The sequence below is a fragment of the Caloenas nicobarica genome, chromosome 9 (assembly GCF_036013445.1).
Source record: "Caloenas nicobarica isolate bCalNic1 chromosome 9, bCalNic1.hap1, whole genome shotgun sequence".
Classification (NCBI taxonomy): Eukaryota; Metazoa; Chordata; class Aves; order Columbiformes; family Columbidae; genus Caloenas; species Caloenas nicobarica.
Genome location: NC_088253.1, coordinates 23,443,164 through 23,463,929, shown reverse-complemented (window position 1 = coordinate 23,463,929; position 20,766 = coordinate 23,443,164). Strand labels below are relative to the sequence as shown.

The window sequence follows — 20,766 nt, the reverse complement described above, 5'->3', positions numbered from 1 at the left end:
AGCCCCCAGGCTTGGGGCCACCATGTGTCTGCAGGTCCCATGAGCCCTGGGTGGATGCATGCACCCCAGAGCTGTGCTGCTTGGGGGGTTGTGTGCCGCAGGGGTTCAAGCACCTTGGGGTCCCTGAGTGTCCTGGGGTCCCCATGTGCCCTGGGGGAAGCCCTGCACCCTGGGGCACTGGGTGTCTTGGTGTATCCCATGTGTCCTGCAGGCCTGTGTGCCCTGGGGGGTCCACACACGTTGGGGACCCCAGTGGGACCCTCCCCACTACAGGAGCTACTGCCCCTCCCAGCCCCGTGCATGGGCTGAGAGCCCTGTCCCCTTGACAGCACCATCAGCCTCGCCTGGCCCAGCTCCAGGGATGGTGTTTTGCCACAAAGAGGTCAATGGGTCTGATGGGGGTTGACAAAGACGGGATCAAACACGATGCCTTGCCCGTGCCCTGGCCCAGCCCAGTGCTGGAGGGAGCCTGGGCAGACTGGGGGGACACGGGACACATCTGACTGTCATGTGCCTTCAGTTGGTGTTGATGCCTGGAGCTACTTGGCTGCCAAAGAGCCATTCACGGCCGCATGAAAAGGCCGATCCTGTGGTTGCTCCCACCGTCCGCTTCTGCTCCTTGCTGCGGGAGCCCTTCCCTGCAACACAGAGCACCCCACGGCTCAGCGTGGCTGGAATCAGCTCAGCTGGCAGCGGGGCTCAGGGAGCTGCGGCTCACATGTGCTGCACGTCCAGTCAGTGCATGCACAGCCCCGGTGCCCATGGGGAACGGCAAAACACCGCTCACCCCCAGGGAAACGTGGGCTGGGAGGGGGAGTCCGGACCAACAGCCACTGGCTCCCCTCCCCTTCCCGGCTGCTGCTCATGCCGGGACGTGCCGTGAATTTTTATCTTTATCAACAGAAGCTTTGAAAGCGGAGCTAGAAAACGCCGAGTCTGCAAATCCAATCGATGTGAGCACAAGGAACAGGGTTCCCGGGATGGGGGGGAACGGCCTGAGCCCTGGGGTCTGCATTATAGCGCTCAGACCAGCCCCCTCCAGCCCCATCCCCACCATCGCCCAGGGGAGAGGACGCAGCAGGATTTGCAGAAAGGGGGAGGATTTATTCCGGGCAGCACAGCCTGGCTCAGCAGTAAGAACCACATCGACACCGTTACACAGCAAAAAAAGGGAAAAACCTTTGCGGGTTTGAGTGCAGTTGACCTTATTCCTGGCTCTGCATTGCTCCGTGTCCCCATGTGAAGGTGGGGAAAGAAGGGATGGGGGGGAGGAAAAAAACAAAGATGGGGGGAAAAACAATGAGGGGGGATCCTTTGTGCTCCCAGCACAATCAAACAGCTGCGGCACAAAGAGGAGCCGCTTCCCGCACCCCTTTGCTGGTGCAGGGAGAGCTGCACCTCCTGGGGAGCCCCAGCTAGAGCGCAGCTTGGTCCTCTGCACCCCTAGGGACCCCCTGCACCCCCAGGGACAGCACTGCAACCCTGGGGACCCCCTGCACCCCAAGGGACCCCACTGCACCCCACACTCTCCATCAGCGAGCTGGAAGGTTCAGCACTGTCAGGGCTCAGGGTGTTTTGTGGAGGGAAGTGGGTTTCAGCTGCAGGAGAGGATGAAAACCCACCCCAGACATTTAACACAAGAGGCAGGAGATGAGCAGGCGGGGGACGGGGCAGCAAATGTGCTTGGGAGGGCCCGGGGGAGACTAAGCCGGGCTGGGGCCGAGGGACAGCTGCTGTAGATTAGCTCTGCCACACTCAGACTGTCCTCGCCCCCCACCGAGAGCCATGGAAGGTGCCCGTGGTGGCAGCCCCCCTCACCAGAGCCCACTCCCTGCAGCGAGAGCAGGTGCCTGAGGTTTGTGTGACTTTATTGGAGGGTGACACAAGTCAGGGGGTGATTACAGAGGGTTTGGAGAGGGTGGGGGGAAGACACGCGCTCTCGGCTCAGTCCCAGTCCCCATCGCCTTCAGGATTGTCATCTCGGGGGGGCTCCTGGAACTGGATGTTCACCAGCATGTCCCGCATGGCCGCCATCAGCCTGTTCACTCCCTGGTTCAGGTCCTGTCCCGCTCCAGCCTCCTCCTCCCCGTCATGCCTGATGTCCTCCTGTAAGACAGCAGCACTGGGGCGGGCGGGCAGCTGCCTGCACCGCAGGGACGGACGCAATGCCGCTCGCCAAAAGCAGCAGGCTGCTCTGCAACCTGACGTTGCCACGCTGTGCATGCCAAGAGCCGCTCCCTTTGCAGGGAAAACTCATGCGCACCGACAGCAGCGTGCGCGCTGATCTGCCTGCGGCAGCCGACGGCACATACCTGCACGTTAAAATTTGGCAACAGCGATCGGAAGAAGAGAGATAAAGTGTTTTCGTTGGATGGCGGATTCGTTCTGAAAGACACAAGTCACAGCAGGGTTACAGGGACAGCTTGGGACTTGACCTCTCGCCGGGGCTGGGACAGCGCAGAGATGCTGGAGGGACCCAGGCTGCGCCGAGCCACACGTTCGAGCCACTCTGCAGCAGATATCGGGGGATTCGCAGGGATTTATCGCCCGGGCAGCCAGCAGCTGCCAGCCGCAGGGCCCAGTGGTCACCAAAAGCCCTGACATGTTTGCTCTGAGCTGGGTCAGCGCACAAACCCCACATGGGCTTCACCCGCACGCTCTGTGCACACCATGGCTGGCTGCATTTAAACCTTCATTGACCCTAAACCAGCTCGGTTAAGCAACAGGCAACATTTTTCAGTGGCCTCTGCCTCAATGGCTGCAAGCAGCTGCCGTCTCTGCCGGTGTCCACCAAGGCAGAGTGGCAGGACCAGTCCTGCCTGCGTGCTCTGCCTGTTGGCGAGCACCACAGGCCAGGCGGCTCTTGCTCCGCGAGGAGGAGGACGCAGCCCGCAGCACCCAGGAGCACACTGGCGGGGGCTGAGGGCGTGCTGGGAGCACACTGGCACAGAAACAAGGGGTGGAGAAGGTACCTTTCTGGTCTGGTGTAGGAGATGATGGAGTCCAGAGGGGGCAGGGGGTCGTGTCCCATCACCGGCTGCGAGGTCACCTCCTGCGGGTGGGGAGAAGGAAGAAGGGGTGAAGGCGGCGTGAGGAGCAGCAGACACGGGGCACAGTGATGGTCAGAGCAGCGGCACAGCCCTTAGTCTCAGGGAGCACAACAGAGTTGGGCAGCAGCTGAGCCCGGCCTGCCCGTGTGCCACCTCGTGAAGCTTTGCATGCAGGGAGGATGCTTCCAGCTCAGGCAGATGTATTTTGCTGGTGGCTGGGGTTTAAGACATGCCCAGTGTCGCAAACACAGCAGGGATGCGAGTGCCACCACTGCCCGTGCCCCGTCAGGGCCCCTCACCAGCGGCAGCGCTGCCATGGCCTCCTTCACCTCCGATAGGACGATGTGCCGGTAGATGTTCCTGGGTGCACTCTGGTACCGCGTCTTCCTTCTAGAGCGGGGAAGGGACAGCAGATGGCACCGAGCACGGCTCAGCATGGCTCAGCATGGCCTGCTGCACGGTTCTGCTTCTCCAGCTGCGTCAGCTCCAGCCCTGGCTCCGCAGGGACACGCCAGATCGGACAGAGCTGGCCACAGCAAAGCCAAAGTCACCTGGCAGCTGCTGAGCCCAGAGGGAAGAGCAGAACAGCCCAGGGACGTGACACAGATCTCTCACTGGCCCTGTTCCTCTGCAGTCCAGCAGAGCAAACTAACTCTGGTTTAGGACCTGACCTGACTCCTCTCTCTCTCCTGCCCCTCAGGGCTGGAATGTGTTTCAGCAGCCCCTCCACCCTCCCCGGCGATTTCCAGGGCTGGGGGACACCAGCGCAGCACACGCTCCCTCCCCAGGGAGCAAACGCTGCAGCTCTTCGCTCACACTTGTGCGAAGTCGGCAAGAAGAACCTCTGCCTTCCTGGACCTGCAGTGTGACTCTTGGTGTCACCAGCCCCACCAGATCAGCAGCCGCGGGCTCTGCACCAGCCCCAGCGCTGCCACAGCCCAGCGCAGAGCCCCACACCGTCCGCAGAGCCCCCTGCCCGCTCCGTCCCCACGTTTCAGCCCCCAGGCCCGGCACAAGAGCCACTTGCCCCCGCTGTCACGCTCACTTGTGCTCAGCCTCCTGCACCAGCGGGTCCCGGGCGTCCACCTTGCACAGCACCTCGTGGACGTGGGTCTCCAGCCACGCCATGACGGCCGGGTCCTTCCACAGCGAGTGGGTCCGTTCCACATAGAGGGAGGTCAGCTGGGTCAGGGCGGGGAGCTGGCTGTGGGGGACAGTTGTTACTCAGGACACTCTCACCCCTTCTGCCCTGCGCTTTGGCGTGAGAACACAGAGAGCAGAATCGCGGGCTCTCTGCTTTGCTATTTCCATCTATCTTCACCAGTTTTTCTGCCTCCGTCTATTTTTGGGATAAGCATAGCCGTGAGATGAAAGTCAACGCTGCCTTGACCCAAGGGGGAGACCGTTCGCATGTTTGATGACCATGTGTTGGGGAAACGCAAACTGGCAGGAGACAGCGTGCCCCGAGAGTGGGCACACATCGTTCTCTGACTACATGCACCGGCAGCTCCAGTATGAACTTCTGACCCATCCACATTAAAGTGAGGTGGCTGCATTAGCTTTTTCTGGTGGCCATTATAGGAATCTATTATCAAAACATCTAACAGCCTACTCAGGAAAACCAAATATTCTCCTCCTCCACAGCTTTGTCACTCCATTAGTAGCCTGAGCAAGTAAAAGCCCCACTACTGGCAACATCAATTCCTTCTCTTTACTGGAACATCTCCAGGGCTTACCTTATCTGAGCATTCAGCCCAAAAAAGGAATGGGACGCGACCCTGGCGTCAGGCTGCACGCCACAGTGATCCAGCAACGGCATCAGAACTGCAGGAGAAAGCCAGAGAGTTCACTTGTGAGGAGAACCACAGAATGACCAAGAAACAGCCCGGTCCCAGGGCCGGCACCCCCCTGGGTGCTAAACCCACACCACGAGGGTGCAAGGGTGCTGCTGGGGGTTGTGCTGCGTTTTGATCTCCACGTGGATGGTGGAAATAGATCCAGAGCAAACCAAACAACAACCTTTTTCACCCGCCAGCGCTGCTGGCCTTTGAACTTGAACAAGGGGTTTACTTCAGTCACCATGAGGAGCAGCAGCAAAGATGGTTTCAGCCAACATAAACTAAAGCTCTGTTGGAGAGCTGGTTATTCCTGCCTGTGAGGACAGGCCCGCCTCGGGCCCGGCGGGGCTGTGGATCTGCTTTCATGGCCGTCAGCACCGCAGGATAAAAGCAGGAGTGCTGGGCGCCTGAAGAGAGCAGATTGGAGGCAGAGCAGGGCCTCGGAGGGAAAGCTGAGGGAGACTCGCTGTATGTGGGGTGGGAAACCCAGGGCAGAAACGTTGTCCTGTTCCAAGGCTCTGGTTCTCACCCTCCTTGAACTCGCAGGCCCATGACCATCCCCAGTGATGGGCTCTGAGGAGGGCATGCAGCAGGAGAGCAGAGCTGAACTCAGCCTGGTGTGCCAGGGGAAGTTTAAGCTTTGACATGAGGAAAAGGTTCTTCACCCAGAGGGTGCTGGAGCACTGGAACAGGCTCCCCAGAGAGGTGTCACAGCCCAAAGCCTGGCAGGATTCAAGAAGCGATTGGCCAACACCCTTAGACACGTGGTGTGAATTTTGGGGTTGTCCTGGGCAGGGACAGGAGTTTGACTCAGTGACCCTTGTGGGGCTCTTCCAAATCAGGACATTCTATGATTCTATGTGGAGGGCTCGTGGCTGCGGAGATCCTGTCTGGTTCCACTGCTCCCTCGCCAGCCCTGCTGCGGTGCGGGACCGCTAAACCGCCCCAGAACCACCCCACAGACACACGGACAGCAGCATCTGCCCACCTGCCTCACCCTCTGAGTCAGGGCTCCCGCGGATGGAGGCAAATGCCATTTGCAAAGTGCTGCCTCTGCATGAACCTGACTGGAACCAGACTCTGCTCTCACTGATGGAGGCGGGGACAAAGCCTGCAGGGACGGACATACCGGTGGGGACAGACTTACCGCTTGGGAACATGATCAAGGCTAGCTGGATGAGCTGGGCGGCTCTCTCCCGGGCCTGGCTGAGCTCCAGCTCCGAGCGCTCATCCTGTTGGCTCAGGAAGAAATAGGCCAGCGGCACCGAGAAGGCAAAATTGGGCAGCTGGGACAAATTCCGGTGACTCTGCAGGATCGGAGAGACAGATTTACCCAGAAATGATGCTGTGCAGAACGATCTCGATGTGGCTGGGCTGCACACAGAGGGAGGTTTCTTCCTGGATTTAGGTACTTGCCAGCCACTGGCTTGGTGCCCCCACCACTGAGTAAGCACTTTTGAGTTGGTACAATTGTTTGCAGGGTACCAGGATTAGAAGAACAAACACCCTGAGACTTTACAGGTCATTCCAATGACTTTGGGATGCCAGCCTGGCCACGAGACAGCCTCCAAAGGGCTACGCTGGCTACAAAAACCTCCTGTTCCCTGGCCCAACAGCCCTGTCCAGCCCAGCCCGGGGGGGAGCCCCAGGAACCAGCTCTCCCCCATCTCGCTGGGGCTGCCTGTTGCAAACTCACCTCCCACTCCTGGAACATGCGGGTCAGGAAGGTGTATTCTCTGGCTCGGAGGGACAGAAAATCGATCAGCAGCAGCATACACAGCGGGTCGTTGTCTGGATCGAGGCTTTAGAGGGGAAGGAAAGAAAAATCAGTCTCACAAAAGCTGAAGAAGTAGCTGCCCTCATTTGTAAGTCAAATGAGACTGTCCCACCAGCACCCCGAGAGCTCATGTGACTCAACCAGCACAGGTAAAGGGAACACGATCGTTCCTGCATGGCTAGGATGGTGGTGACACACGCTGCCGGTCTGTGTCCCTGCAGAGGGGTGACGGTCCCCCTGTCAGCACCCGGGAGGAGGATCGGTGGCCACAAACCAAGCAGGCTGAAGCCACCATCGGATGTTTGCTCTGCAGAGACTCTGGGCTCTGCGGACCAGTTGGGCCCACGGCTCAGCAGCCGAGAGCCAGGGCCACCCCGGTCCCAGCTGGTTCAGCCTCCTCCTCAACAGTCATCTCTCTCCAGGGCAGCACCACAGACATGAGCGTGTGCTCGCACCTGCCCTGTAACACTGTGTCTGTAAGGAGTGGAAACAATTCCGTGCTGAGCCTGGGAGCAGCAGGATACCTCAGAGGTTTATGTCCCCCTCGGTTAGGCTGGGTGCATTGTTTGAAGCCCATTCCACCAAGCCCGAGACGCCCCATCCCACAGCGCAGCCCTTGGCGGGGACACCGACCTCAGGATCAGCTTGCAGAACTCCAGGGCTGTCCGGGGACAACCTCTCTTCTCCAGGAACATCAGGTGCTTGAAGAGAGCCAGGAAGAATGACCTGCATGGAGAACGCAGCATGTGTTAGAAGCCAGATTTGGAGAGAAGCACCTCATGCCAATGGGGACCCACGGTCAGCCCCAGCTCCTCAAGCACCAGCGCTGCTGTGCAGCCCATGGGGTGCAGGGAACCCAGCCCAGTGCAGTACAGGGGGGCACAGACCCCCCACCTTCCCACCGCTTGTTTTGTTTAATCTCTTTGTGCAAGTACAGGGACAGCAAACTCTCAGCCTGCTCCGTCCCTGCTGCCCAGGGCCCCACAGTCTTGTGCTCTCACAGAGCAGCCGACAACTCAGGACAAGAGAAACAAGTAAATCCCCAGAGTTTGCATCCTGCCTCGTCCCAGCCACACAGGGATGGTGACACAGCACGTGCACGATGTGTATGGGGGGAGGACTAACACCCAAACCCGGTGAGATACAGATTACAGTGCTCAGGTCCCAGATGGCACAAAGCCCAGGAGTGAGCGGGGACTGGAAATGTGAGCAAGCTCCAGGTACAGCAGTTTGGGAGGGATGACTCGGGTCAGCTGAGTGGAAAATTCCCAGAATAAAGTCACCTTTCCCCGCAGCTGCAGAGCTGTCGTTACATAAAGAGCCAGGCCAGGAGCAGCGTGAGCACTGGGGACGAAGGCTGGGCAGGCACCACACAAGTGACCAAGCATAGCCGTAAACACAAAGTGAATATTGTGATAAAAATAAGGGCCATTTTGGGCTAAGGGGTACTAATCACAGGAGAAGGATGTGATGGGGAGAAACAGTTAAGGAAACTCTCAGGAAAGAGGATGTTTTGCAAAGAAACCTCAGTGCAAGAGCTGTCTGTACCCCAGCACCCATCTCAGGAGCCCCGCTGCTGCCTCGCTGAGGGGCATGGCTACCAGCTGCCAAGCCTGTTTCCACAGAAAGGGACACTCAAGGTCCCTGTGTCACCGGTCGTGATGCAGCAGACACTGTGAATCTGGGTCTTGGTGTCCCAAATAGGCCAGGACGCGCCACCACGGCTCTGGGCAGGCGCGGGCGGGCCGGCACGCTGCCTACCTGTTCTCTGGCCGGCGGTAATCCAGCCTGCAGGTCCCGCTGGTGAGGCTGAAGACGGGGTGGAAGGTGCACTCCATGCTGTAGAGCGCCTGCTCTGCAGACAGCAAGGACAGTGTCAGAGCAGCCAGCACCCCGGCCCGCCGTGCTGCCCCACCACTCACAAAATGGCAGCTGACTTAGCCCAGAAGACAAAAATTGAGAGTTTTGGTGCCCACAGACCATGAAATACGCTTGTTCACAGTCCAGTGAGGCACAAAGCTACTTCAGAGGACATGGTCCCAGCAGACATTCAGGGAAGCAAGCCTGGTTCCCTTCTGTAGGTGTTATAAAAATAACTTCTGGAGGAGCTCTGGGACTGAGGCTATGACAGTCACAACTATCTTCACGTGGGGAAACCAAAGATCCTGTCCTGACTTCACCTCTGGCCCCTCCTGTCACGCTGGAGAGCACGTGTCCCTCTTCCCAAACAGCACGGCTCAGACACCCGGGACAGGGCACAGGCTGCCTGCAGCAGCCCCCCCGCAACGCAGGGCCTGGGAGCTGCTCAGTCAGCCCCTTATCCTGCATGGGACGTCTGCAGGTGAGACTCCCATATCTAGACAATCCTTCTGTTTGTTTTGAGGGTGAATGCTGATGTGCTTTGCCTCAGACAAGCAGGTCCGGCTCTATTTAAAAGCCTCCAGCAAAAGCTGCTGGTCTGTAGGATCACATAACGCCAAGTGCTCATGGCCCAGAGCTGCAGACCAGGAGCCAAACCAACCCTTCTGGTTCGCTGCTTCTCCACTGAAACAAAACCAAATGGAACCAAAAGCCCTTGGTTACTAATTCACGCCAGTACATCTGCTCTCTTCAGCTCTTACCTATGAAATCCCGGGCCATTTCGTGATCCTCCCGCATGCGGCACACGTCACTGAGCTGCAGGAGCGAGTCCACGTGGTACGGGTCCAGCGCCTCGAGCAGCATCTGCAGGGGAGCAGGAGCTTCATTACATGATGGCACAAACCACGGGTTCCTCCTGCACTCACTCTGCACACGAGGCAAACCCGGCCAGCGTGGCGAGGAGGCAAATGCCCCGAGAGGGGCTGTCTGAGGGTGACAAATCCTGTTGCGCGCCGTCAGAGGGCTGGTGCTCAGGCTGCGGACACACCTCGCGTGAAAGGCTCAAACTATGGACTAAAGAACCCAAGAACAGCCACGCTGGGTCCAAGCAGAGCTCCACCGTGCCCTGTCTGCAAAAGGAGATGCCTGTGGAAGGTGGCACAAAGATGGGCACGCGGAATGGCTCCCAGCTCACTCTGAGCTGCCAAACTTCAGCAATTTGGGGACCCCTACTGCCAAAGCTGACGTTAATGGTGTCTCGTCCCAGGAATTTGTTCACCTACTGACACAGGGACCTTTCCAGCAGCCCAGCTCTGTGATACAGAAACTCACCGCTGAAAAGAACTTGATTTAATCCCAACCCACCAGCTTCACCCTTATGTTGGGAGGGACACTGGGGAGATCTCCCCCGCCCCAGGCAGGATCTGAGCCCTCGATTGCAGCCTCCCCCAGGCTCCTCTCTCCCAGCCAACCCAGCTTTTCCAGCACAGAGCCCGTGCTGGGCCTTTGATCATCCCTCCTGTCCTCCTCTGAACCTCCCCGGCTCCACTACATCCTGCTCAAGGTGAGGGCCCAGCTCTGCACACAATAGTCAAGATGCAGGCAGGAGGCATGATAACATTTTTTGTTTTATTCTCTCTCTCTTAACAATTCTGAGCACTCAACTGGACTTTTGCTTCCTCTGGGTACTGAGGACATTTGGACACAGCTATTACTATTCCAGAATCCAGCTCCTGAATGGTAACAGATTAAAAAGATTTTTTTCAGGCTTCAGAATAGAAGTTTAGCTGCACCTCAAGAACCTCTGCATTCACTAATTACATTATGAATGAGCTACTATTTCCAAGTACCTAAAATTCCATTTCCATATGAAAATACTGAAACTACTTCAAATCTCCTCAGAGTTTCATTTTGGGATTTTTTTTTCCCCTCAAACTGAAAAAACACACTTCACAAGCTGCAGAAGCCATACATCTGCAGGGAGCAGCCAGCGTGCCCATCTACAGTACAAAACCTCAATGTCCTGGGCTGTCCCAGCCCCACACCTTTGCCTCGGTGCCACTTACTGACGTTTTACTCTGTCCTTGCTCAAAGTTCCTTTCTAGTCCTTGTTTTCAGCAGAGATGGAGCACCTAGGGTCACTGCGATGGGAAAAAGTGCTCTTCGCACACTTACAGCTTCACCACAAAACCCTTTCAACCCACTGGCAAGATCAGAAAAACACTCACTGAGCAGGACCTCCCAAACACTCCTGTTTTGCACACTGGAACCACAGCAGCCAGGCTGATCAGGGCTCCAGCTACGTGAAACTGGGGGTGTCACAGATCAACTGGTTGGGGGTTTGAAATACTTCTGGCATCAGCAAACCCCGTTAGATTTTACCTTTAACAGAAAACCCAAAGAAGAAAGCTGTAGGAACATCTTCAGACGTAGCCAGACCCACTTAACAGAGACAGAGCACAAAGACTAAAATGTACTGTGGAAAATCCATCCCGCTCTGCCCAGCCCGGTGAGACCATGTCCGAGGGATGCCGGGTCTCAAGTGATCGCTGCTGCACAGGAATTACTTGGCATCATTTACTGTGAATCCCTCAGCCCCGTCCACAGCAGAACTAAGGAGCTGGAGGGAGCAGCGGCCGTGAGCGGAGGGTGGGAAAGCAGAAGGAAATAAACTTTATTTAGCAGACAATGGCCTTTTTAAGAAACTTCCCTGGGGCATATACTCAAGCTCATGTGGCCAGGGTTTTCAGAGCAAAAATATCTCAATTATAGTCCAGTACGGTGTAGAGCAATTTTCTTGTTGCTTATCACTACAAACTCTAAATGCTACCATACAGTTTAATGAGCTTGGACACGCATGAAGAACTTTTAACACAAAGATCGTTTTGCTGAAATACCAGGAAAAAACACATTCTTCATCCATGCAAGAGTTTATAAACAGGTCAGCTGTTAGTTTAGCTTCCCATTTAAAGATGAGTTTATACAATATTTTTCCTTTCCCAGCTGAAGAGCTGAGACAAGGGAGCTTTATTCCTCTCTCCCCTGCCGGCGCCTCTCCGGATGGCTACTGGGATGTGCTCGGGCAGAGACACCAAGGCTCAGCCACCAATTTGGACCAAGGTGGTCACTTATTTTATGGATACAGTGACAGCAGAGCTCAGCACGCACCGCTGCCTCACCCCACACAGAGAGGGCATGGGGCTCTGCTTCTCAAAATGAGAGCAAGAAAAAATAAACCCTGGGATGCACCAGCCCACCTCCTCCTCCGAGAAAGGGGCTGCAGGAACACGGGAGGGGAAAAACGATTTCCCAACGTACCACAATGCTGTTGAGGTTCATGGACTCGACAGCCTCCAGGAACTTGAACTGCAGTTGCTGGTACTTGTGATGGTGCTTGAAGGCGAAGTATTGCACACCCCGCCTGGTCTCCAGCAGCTCCATGGACATACCTGGAGAGGGGACAGACATGGGCATCGCCACCACCAGCACAGCCGCGAGGAAGCTCTTCTGCTTCTTAGCTCATACACATCATCGGCTCCAAAGCCACGTGTGTTTGCGAAAACTCCCAGAGAATTTCACTCCTTTCCCTCCTCTCGTGAGTCAAAATCCAAAACCCACCTGAGGAGCCCAGGCAGCTTGTTCTCCCCATAGATATTTCACATTATCCAGCAATATTGCTGTTAAGAAGGGAGGTATTCATCACCTGCTACCTCCAAGAAGTGCAAAAAAAAAAAAAAAAAGCTCAAACACTCAGACACTATACAACAGAGCTCTCCCTCCTGAACACAGAGGTATTTCCACCAGCTGATGAGCTATTCTCTCCCTGTACAGCCAGCGTGAAGCCTGGGCCTGGCAGCAGATAAAAGCAGCTTGGATTTCTGAGGCTCTGGCAGGAGCAGCCGCCTGTGTCAACGTGGGCACGGGACTGATGTGTCTCCCGTAGGCTGCGCGGTGCTTCGGTGGCACCGAAAGCCTCACCTGTTCTGCTGTAGCGTGGCCATGTGTTCTTGGGAGTCGTCAGCCACGTGCTGCGGACGTGCTGGTGCTGCCGCTGCCTTGGCCTGGGGAAATAAACACAACAGGTCACAGTTCCTCTGTACTGACAGGGTGAAGAGGGCTAAAACGAGCCAGAAAAAGGATGATTTGGGGGGAGGCGGGGCGGGGAAAAGATCCAACAAGTTCTTCCCCAGCTGCAGCCCTGCCACAGGGAGCTTGTGCTCAGAGCTTTAATGTGTTTGCCTTCGAGACACAACATAGCTCGGCTCAGGCTCTGCCCTACTTCAGCTGTTCCTCTTTGGGCCAGCCAGCGCCTCCAGCATTTCCGTTCAATGGCTTCGCTCCTCTGTTTTTACTCCTGCCAAGTTCTCAGCTGCCTCTTTGCTTCAAGTAGCTTCCCAGGTCCAGTTAAGCGAGCCCCACATCCCTCTGACTCATCCCTCTGCCCAGCAGGGCCCTCGAAAGTCAATGGATGGAGCTCAAGCCGTACTCACAAATGCAACGTATGTATTGGTTCGGGGCAGGAGGAATTCAGAAATTAAGGCCACTCTAAGAAAGTCATGTCTCCACAGTAAGGGGCTGCTGCTTCTTCCTTGAGCACTAAATATTCTCCCACAGACTCTCTCAGGGAAGATTTCCGCTTCCACCGTCGCTGCTCTGAGCTTATACCCTTCTGACATGCACATTTTTCAACCAGCTCGTGGAAGCGGGTTTCTGGAGAACGCTGACCACAGTGCAATGGGTGACTGCATGGAGACCTCACACCCAAGGGGCAGGAGGTTCCCTGGGCAAGTGCTTGAGACCCCCGGGAAGTATCCAGGGTCCACTCTGTAAGACATCAGGGACTTTGGAACAGCAAAACATGACAAATGCTGGAGAAAGAAATAAAATGGAAGAGCCTATATTCTACAAATTTGAGTGAAAGGGCTTTAGAAGGGAATTTGACAGTAAATGAGCGGGGAAATCTGCAGAAAAAGCAAATGCTAGCAAAAGCCTGGGGAAGTCTTACACTCCCTGTACATGCATCATAAAAAAATATTCTTCTGTCCCAAAAAGTGACTCCCACATGAGTAACACACCCCGACTACATCGGGCTGTTCCAGGTCCCCTGCCCAGGTGTGGCACTGGGAGCTCAGTAAGCCCCACCCAGGAGGGACAGCCCTTGAAAGGGTTTAATATTAAATTCTGAACTAACCTCTGATCACCAAGAACAGCGCGAGCCCCAAAGTATCTCTTCAACTCATTCTCTGGATTCAAGTTTCTGAGAGGTTGAAACAAGAAAGAAAAGCTACTGTCAGTTAAATGCAGCCAAAGTGTCACACTCGCATCTTCTCCATCAGCACCAAGTGTTCTGTACCTCCAAGTGCCCCTGGACAAGCCCTGGAGCTGTCACACACTCCACTGACCCAACACAACACACCGAAAGGAGCCTAAAAACGGTCAGAACATGGAAAACCTTGATCAGTCAGATGTGTGCTCCCTCTGTGCTCCACACCAAACAGCGCAGAGCTGGGGAACATGGGAATACTGCTGCTGCCCTCTCCAGGCAGCCGGGGCCTCAGCCGGGACACCCTGGGGCAGGAGTCGCTCCAAATGGCACAAGCTGGGGTCAGGAGGGCACAAGCCGGGTTCGTGTGCCTGTAGAACACCAGGTACATGCTGCCCAGTCTGGCAGTGACAGCCTGTGATTTGGGGCCAGCACCATAATCCCTGCGTGGAGGTCGACATGGATTAAAATACACTTTTTTAATACAAAGATCTTGTATTGAGTCATGACAACACCTATGGTTTTCTTGATCTACTGCTTGGCCCAGAGAAGGGAGGTGTATTTTGAGAGGCGTTTCTCACTGCCACCCAGTGAGCAGGGCTGGGAGAGTGGGAAGGCTGAGCTCCAGCACTGCCAGTCCTCACTCACCTGGGGATTCTCCACCTCTCAAAGGTTTCTGAATAATGCTTCCTTGACCAGAAATGTCAGTGAGGTTTAAAACCACCTCTAGACAAAACAAACATTCCTGCCTTTACCGAAGTGCCCCTGAACAGGCTGCGCTAGTGCCAAGCACCCACCAGCCTAGACTCAGCTTTGATGTTTCAAAACCCGGACACATTAAGTTGTCCCAGCTGCAAGTTTAAATGTTTTCTTCAGGAACAGAAAAGAGCTGCCAGCGTCTGCACCAGCCCAGGGCTCCAAAACATGCTGGACCCCCCAGCCAGCCTTCTCCCAACAGACCCAGACATTACAGGGCTCCAGTCTCAGGAAAATTCATCCTTTGGCTCTTGGACACACTTGGCGCTTAGTCCCCTTTGTCAATGGTGACATGTGGGGAAGGTCAGACAAGTCTAACCAGCTTTCCTGGTGACATTAGCTCCTGGCACTGCTTGGCCTCCTCAGGGGACAGCACACGCTGTCCTGGGGCCTGCCCGCAGCCTGTCACCCGGCCGGGCCAGTTCCATGGCAAAGCTTTATGTGCCAGAGCTCTGGGCAGAGATTCTCCCGCAGCATCACGGGGTGCTTGAGGCTGGAAGGCATCTCTGGAGGTGAAGCTGGTCCAGACACCCACTCAAACCAGGCGTCGCAGCAGAGAACAGCAGCCACCACTCAAAACCAAACACGGCTCTAAGAGCAATGGTTAGAAACAGGGCTGTGCACAACCATCACCACGACCTCGGCCAAGCCAGGTCCTGAATTCACAGACAGATGAGGCTGGCAGGCTCCCAGCTCCCTTCCTTGGGGGAACAGACATCCCTGTCGCACCCAAGGCCAAAACTGGCAAGGAAGCGAGTACTACCTGTGCTCCACATAGAGCAGAGGCCTGCTGTCAGCGATCACCCCGCTCTGGCTTTGCTGTGACAGCCCGTTGGTGTCCTCAGGCTTCTCCAGCAGCCCGTCGATGTCTTCCAGGTCGTTGTCTTCCTTGAGACAGGCACAGACAGGGCAGTTATTGGAGAGCGAGTCACCACAGCACGCAGAGATCACACCCATACCCTTTGGCTGCTCTTCCCTGCACGCTCAAGACACTGTTGAGCTGTTGCTCTTCACACCATTGCGAGTCCAAACGCTCCAGCTGAATAGATCTCGTGTGGGCAAGAGCCGGCTGGGCTTTGGTCTGTCCCTGCCCATCCAGCCCGCGCTCTCCTGGCTCTGGTTTATTTATACCACAATCCCTATAATAGCACGAAATGTTGGGGTGCTGATTTTAGTCATAAATATTTAAATAATCAGCCTTTACTGTCTGCTTTCCACAGAAACACTAAGCTATGGCTGTGACCCTTGTAATAAGACATCAAATACACATGATTTTAACCCAACTTGAACGCATCGCACTCTCACTTTCCACATCTTCAACCAACCCAAACAACCTGTACCCCAGCACACATTCAACAGTTGTGTAACACTTTTATCCTGATTTTCCTCTATTTTTCCCCATAAATAGCAAGTGATGCATTTCTTACGCGGCCCTTTCACATCTTCCTCATGATGTACATGGGTGGAACTCGGAATTCCATTCACGACACGCGAACAGTGCTTTTCCAGCTAAATATAGCCGCTCCGTGCAGAGTGGATTCGTGAAGAGCACAGAGCGTGCTTTGCATTTAAGCGCTTGAACAAAGGTGGTATTATCTCCACCCAGCACAACTAACTGCCTGGTTGTGGGCACGGAGTTTCCCTACAGCTGGCAGAATTCACCCTACTGCTGGTTACTCTCGGACAGGAAGCTCTTTGGGTGGGTTTTCTGCCTCGGTAACTTGCTCTGAGCTCACCCTGCCGAACTCCAGGGGAGGCGGCACCTACACCAGGGTCACGGCACCTACATCGGGATCACGGCTCACCTGTGTGCCTCAGGATCTTCAGCCAAGGATCTTACTAAGTAACAGTTCAGACTCTTAAACCTTGGCAGAAAACTACCTCCCACTTGGACTTTATTTCTATTATATTTAAAAAACCAAAAGACTGTGATCCATTTAGTCTCCCAGTCTAGCTCACCTAGATAAAGCATATTCAGGCACACACATTTGCCTCTCGCAGTTTTATTCACAACAGACTGTGGATAAAGTTCTCACTCCAAGCACGCTTGCTTGCGGGGGGACAGCTTAGTCAGAGAGAATGGCCCTCCCCTCCCTGCCTGCACCGCTGAGGGATGGAGCCCGGCTTCCCTGGAAGTTAAACACCTGCCTGCTGATGGGAAGCAGTGAATTAATTCCGCGTTTTGCTTTGCTCGTGCGCGCGGCTTTTGCTTTGCCTATTAAACTGTCTTTATCTCAACCCATGAGTTTTGCCACTTTTACCCTTCCAATTCTCTGCCCCATCCCACTGGGGGGATGCGAGTGAGCGGCTGCGTGGTGCTTAGTTGTGAGCAGGGGTTAAACCACGGCAGCTACCTAAGTAGGGCAAGGAAAATATAATGAAAATGCAAAATCCCTCACGCAGTACCCCCTCCCATGCGAAGCCTCAAAGCAGAGATGAAAGAAGATGTCACTGGGAGGATTTTGGCTCTGAGCATCTGCAGCGCAGCTGTGCCTGTCCCCGCTGCCTGAAGGACCACAGTCAAAAAGCTGTTGGTGTCATTTCATAATTTTAAACGAGTACAACGCAAAAAGTGGCATTTCTGCCTCAAAATCCTTTCTGGAGCTAGCTCAGAGTGGACGCTTTGTCAACCCAAAGGAGAAATTAGCACAACCACTAACTCAGAGCAAACGCAGACATACCAGAGTCTCCTCTGTTGAAGTTTTCTTGGCTTTCCTTTTCTTTTTTTTCTTTCGTGGCTTGTTACTCAATGAAGGCTGCAAAGAGAAAAGGAACAGCCATCAGAGCACACAGGGATGAAGCTCCACGGGGGAGAAGAGCATTTTCTGCAGGGATCAGCAGGCCAGGAGGGCCCTTAAATGAAACGAATATTCATCCTTTCGAGTTTGTCAGCAAGTGGAAATTAAGACACAAGGAGAAAATGGAGGAAAGCACCAAAGGTTAGCAAATGTAAGGGTTAAATCTCTCCTGACTTTCTTATCAATGTCTGAGATTACAGAATCAGGCAACAAACAGTTTAGATACACCAGGTGTAGAAGAAATGTTTCAGCCCTCCTTCACTCTCTAGAATACACTTTATTTCTGTCTTTCTAGTGAGCATGACAGTTTCGTCAGTCTCTCCGACTGCCACAGAAACCAACACCTGCCGAGAGCACTGCAGGACACAGGCTCCTCTCGCTGCCGATGCAGCTGCTGCAGCTCACGGTGCTGCGCGGCATTCCCTGACCCGACAGGCACATCGCTGCCCACACCGGCTCTTCCCAGGGCACAGAGAGTGAAAAACCACATTTCCAGGATTGACGCAGCAAGTAACAGCACTCCCAGAACAACCCTACAGCTCCTGGGCTCATTTCAGATCCAGGGGAAGGCTCAGCCCTGATCTGGCTCTACCAAACACAGGGAGACACTTGCCAAGGGCTCCCCCATTTCTGCCTGGGAGGCTGCAGGAGGAGCAGCAGGTGAACCCCGTGGTGCCCACACAGCAAACTCACCAGGACCGGGCCCACTGGAGCCACCACTCACGCAAGGACCAACCAAGCAGAGCCCACACTGCACATCCAGAGCGTTCCCAAGCCCTGGGCTGGCTGAGGCCACCAGCACAGCTGGTCACGCACAGACAGGGGTTTTGGCTACTCTGGCCACAGTGCCTGGCACCAAAACCCAAGGGGACACCCCCAAACGCTGAGCCCCAAAGGGTGAGGCCAGGGACCCAACGCCCCTCATTTCCAGTGAGACACGGGCCAGACTTGTAAGGACAAACTGTTAATTAAAGTGGCCCTTTCCTTACGTGCTTTTGCAAGGAGACACTTCTGGGCTCATACAGACCACAGGAGGGAACCTGAACACAAAACAACAACAAAACACTACAGGGAAGAATAAGTTCAGTGTCCGGTTTATTTTGTGTGGAGTCTTCACATCATCCACTCCAAAACAAACGCTTCACAGAGCATTCACCCAGCAGCCCAGCCTCCTGGATGGCGCAGAGCGCAATTAATCATGCAGGGAAGGAGCAGAGCAGCAATCACCACTGCAGAAGTCCAGGGGTGCTTCCCTCGCACACCCTGCCTGCCCTCAGCGCTCGCAAGGCTTCAGCCCAAGGTCTTCCCCAGGAACCTCCCCTCTGGGGCTAGAAAATCTCCCCAGATCCTGAGCACAAACCCAACGCTCAGCACCAAACTGCTCATTCCTCCACATCTGGAGCCCCGAGTACCTGGGTTTAAGCTCCCTGCACGTGTTCCTCTCCTGAGGCTCACAGCCTCAGCCTCCAACAACATCCCGGCACAAGAAACACACTGCGCTGTCACCACAGAGCTCCTCAGCGCATGCAGAGACAGGCAGATAGGAAATCTTCTCTCTGCAGCTCAGTTACCATTTGGTCCAGCTGCTCTGCCTCCTCCCCATCTCTGTGCCTGTCGCCTTCGGCGTCTTCAGCAACAGCCACCTCGTTGTTCCCTTCTGCTGCGTCCCGCTCGCTGAGCCAGGCATCTGCTCGCTCCTCACTGGACGGCGGCTCATCCTCTGACTCCTCCGCGGGGATCTGCACAAACAGACAGACAAACTGCAGAAACAGCCAGCATGGGTCTGCGCTCTGCCCTCTCCTGCACCCAAGGGACAGAATGCCCCAGGGATTGGATCTGTTCCATTCCCACCTGCAAATGGAAGACAAAAATATCACAGAAGCAGCACAGGGCTCAGCTGCCCAAATGGCTTCTCCAGCAAATGGACAGGGACAAGGGGATGACCCCTCATATAACATGTGTCACTCAGCGGGTGCCTAGAACAGCCCCACACCCACCAAATTGCCGGAGGGGAGCATGGCGTCATGAGGACACATCCCCCACATGGCATGGCCCTATCTGGACTCTGCTCTTCCTTGGGAGAAGCCTCCAAGGCTGGGGAAAGAGAGGGAACTGCTGGGGCTGGCCAAGGTGCTGGGGGAGGAAGGACAAGGTTCTGTCACCCCAGGACTATTTGTGCCACCAGGGTCCACCTGACCCCCAGCCTCCAGCACCAGGATCTTGCGGGGCTGGGCAGGTGGCAGGAATGTTCCTGAAACTGGCTTCACCCATTGTTTGACCACCCCGATATTCAGGTCCAGACCACCCAGTCCCTCCCAGGTCTCCCTCCAACTCCCTCCCAGTTCAGCCCCAGTTACTGCCCCCTCAAGCCCCCCCTGCACCCCCATGTCACCTCAGCTCCCCCCCTTTCCTACCCCCAGCTCACCCCACCACGGTCACCCACCATCCCAAACCCCTCAGTTCCACCCCAGTCACTCTGACACAAACTGTCACCTCGATCACCGCACCCAGCCACCACCCCTGGGTCACTGTCACCCCTCAGTCACAGCCACCCACCCGCCCTGTTCCCTCCAGCCCCACCCCGAGCCCCCCCAGTCACTGTCCCCAAAGTCACCTCCTCACAGTCAGTCACCCACCCTCCCAATAACTGACAACTCAGCTGCCCCCAGCAGCCACTGTCACCCCAGCTGTCTCCCCGCCCACTGCCACCTCAGTTGCCACCTCGCAGCCGCTGTCACTCCGAGTCCCTCCCGGCCCCAACCTCCCCCTCAGCGCTGTCACTCCCTCACCAGCTCGAAGCGGTTGCTGACACCGGTGCGGGCCGGCCCGCGGCGTCCCCTCCGGGTGGCAGCGGAAAGCGGCGGCCCCTCCGGGCCGGGCTCCAGGCCCAGGTGGCCCAGGCCCGGCTGCTCCTGGCCCCGCTGCTCGCCCCGCAGCCGCCGCAGGGCCCGTCGCGACATGGAGCCCCCACCGCACTGCGCCTGCGCCGCCCCGCCCCCTGCGCCTGCGCGCAGCTGGCCGGCGCACCTGCGCCACTCCGCGCCCCGCCCGCCCACTGCGCCTGCGCGGGCTACGTCTCCGTGCGCCCCGCCCGCCCTATTGCGCAGGCGCACTGCGCAGAGCCGGGGACCCGCTTCGCGCCCGGCGCCGTCACCGCGTGAAATATGTCTCGGGGTGGGAGCGCGGCACCGACGCTTTCCCACGGTCCCTGCGCGGGGGTTACGATGGGGAACGGCCCACGGAGACGGGGGGGACCTGGAGGGCAGCCCAGGGGGACAGCCTGGGGTGGGTACGGGGACACACGGCCGGGCAGGGTGCGCTTTGGGGAGGCGTGGGAACGAGGAGTGGGATTTTCCCACGGGCCCTGTGCGGGGTCGCCGGGGGCGCACGACCCGGGGGGACACGGGGGACGGCCGGGGGCTGA

At 56.3% G+C, this 20,766-nt stretch overlaps 1 protein-coding gene across 1 annotated transcript; it reads right to left on the bottom strand.

Annotated features, from left to right (window-relative positions):
- Positions 1-1,851: 1,851 nt before the first annotated feature.
- Positions 1,852-20,303, bottom strand: TCF25 (transcription factor 25). The gene is made up of 18 exons (XM_065640836.1): positions 20,132-20,303; positions 18,914-19,081; positions 17,226-17,300; positions 15,308-15,432; positions 13,717-13,782; positions 12,504-12,586; positions 11,844-11,974; positions 9,287-9,389; positions 8,427-8,520; positions 7,299-7,391; positions 6,585-6,690; positions 6,036-6,195; positions 4,787-4,874; positions 4,096-4,254; positions 3,350-3,440; positions 2,973-3,052; positions 2,313-2,385; positions 1,852-2,106 (listed from the first exon to the last, which is right to left on the bottom strand). The coding sequence occupies exons 1-18, from the start codon at positions 20,300-20,302 to the stop codon at positions 1,945-1,947; spliced, it is 2,028 nt and encodes a 675-aa protein (XP_065496908.1). The 5' UTR covers position 20,303; the 3' UTR covers positions 1,852-1,944.
- Between the last annotated feature and the right edge of the window lie 463 nt (positions 20,304-20,766).

Coding starts and splice junctions, on each gene's coding strand:
- TCF25 (XM_065640836.1), bottom strand. CDS start 20,302: ATGTCGCGACGGGCCCTGCGGCGGCTGCGGGGCGAGCAGCGGGGCCAG. Junction 12,587..13,716: donor GCTGTTCTTGGTGATCAGAG/GTTAGTTCAGAA, acceptor TTATTTCCCCAG/GCCAAGGCAGCGGCAGCACC. Junction 2,386..2,972: donor TCCTACACCAGACCAGAAAG/GTACCTTCTCCA, acceptor TGTGTCTTTCAG/AACGAATCCGCCATCCAACG.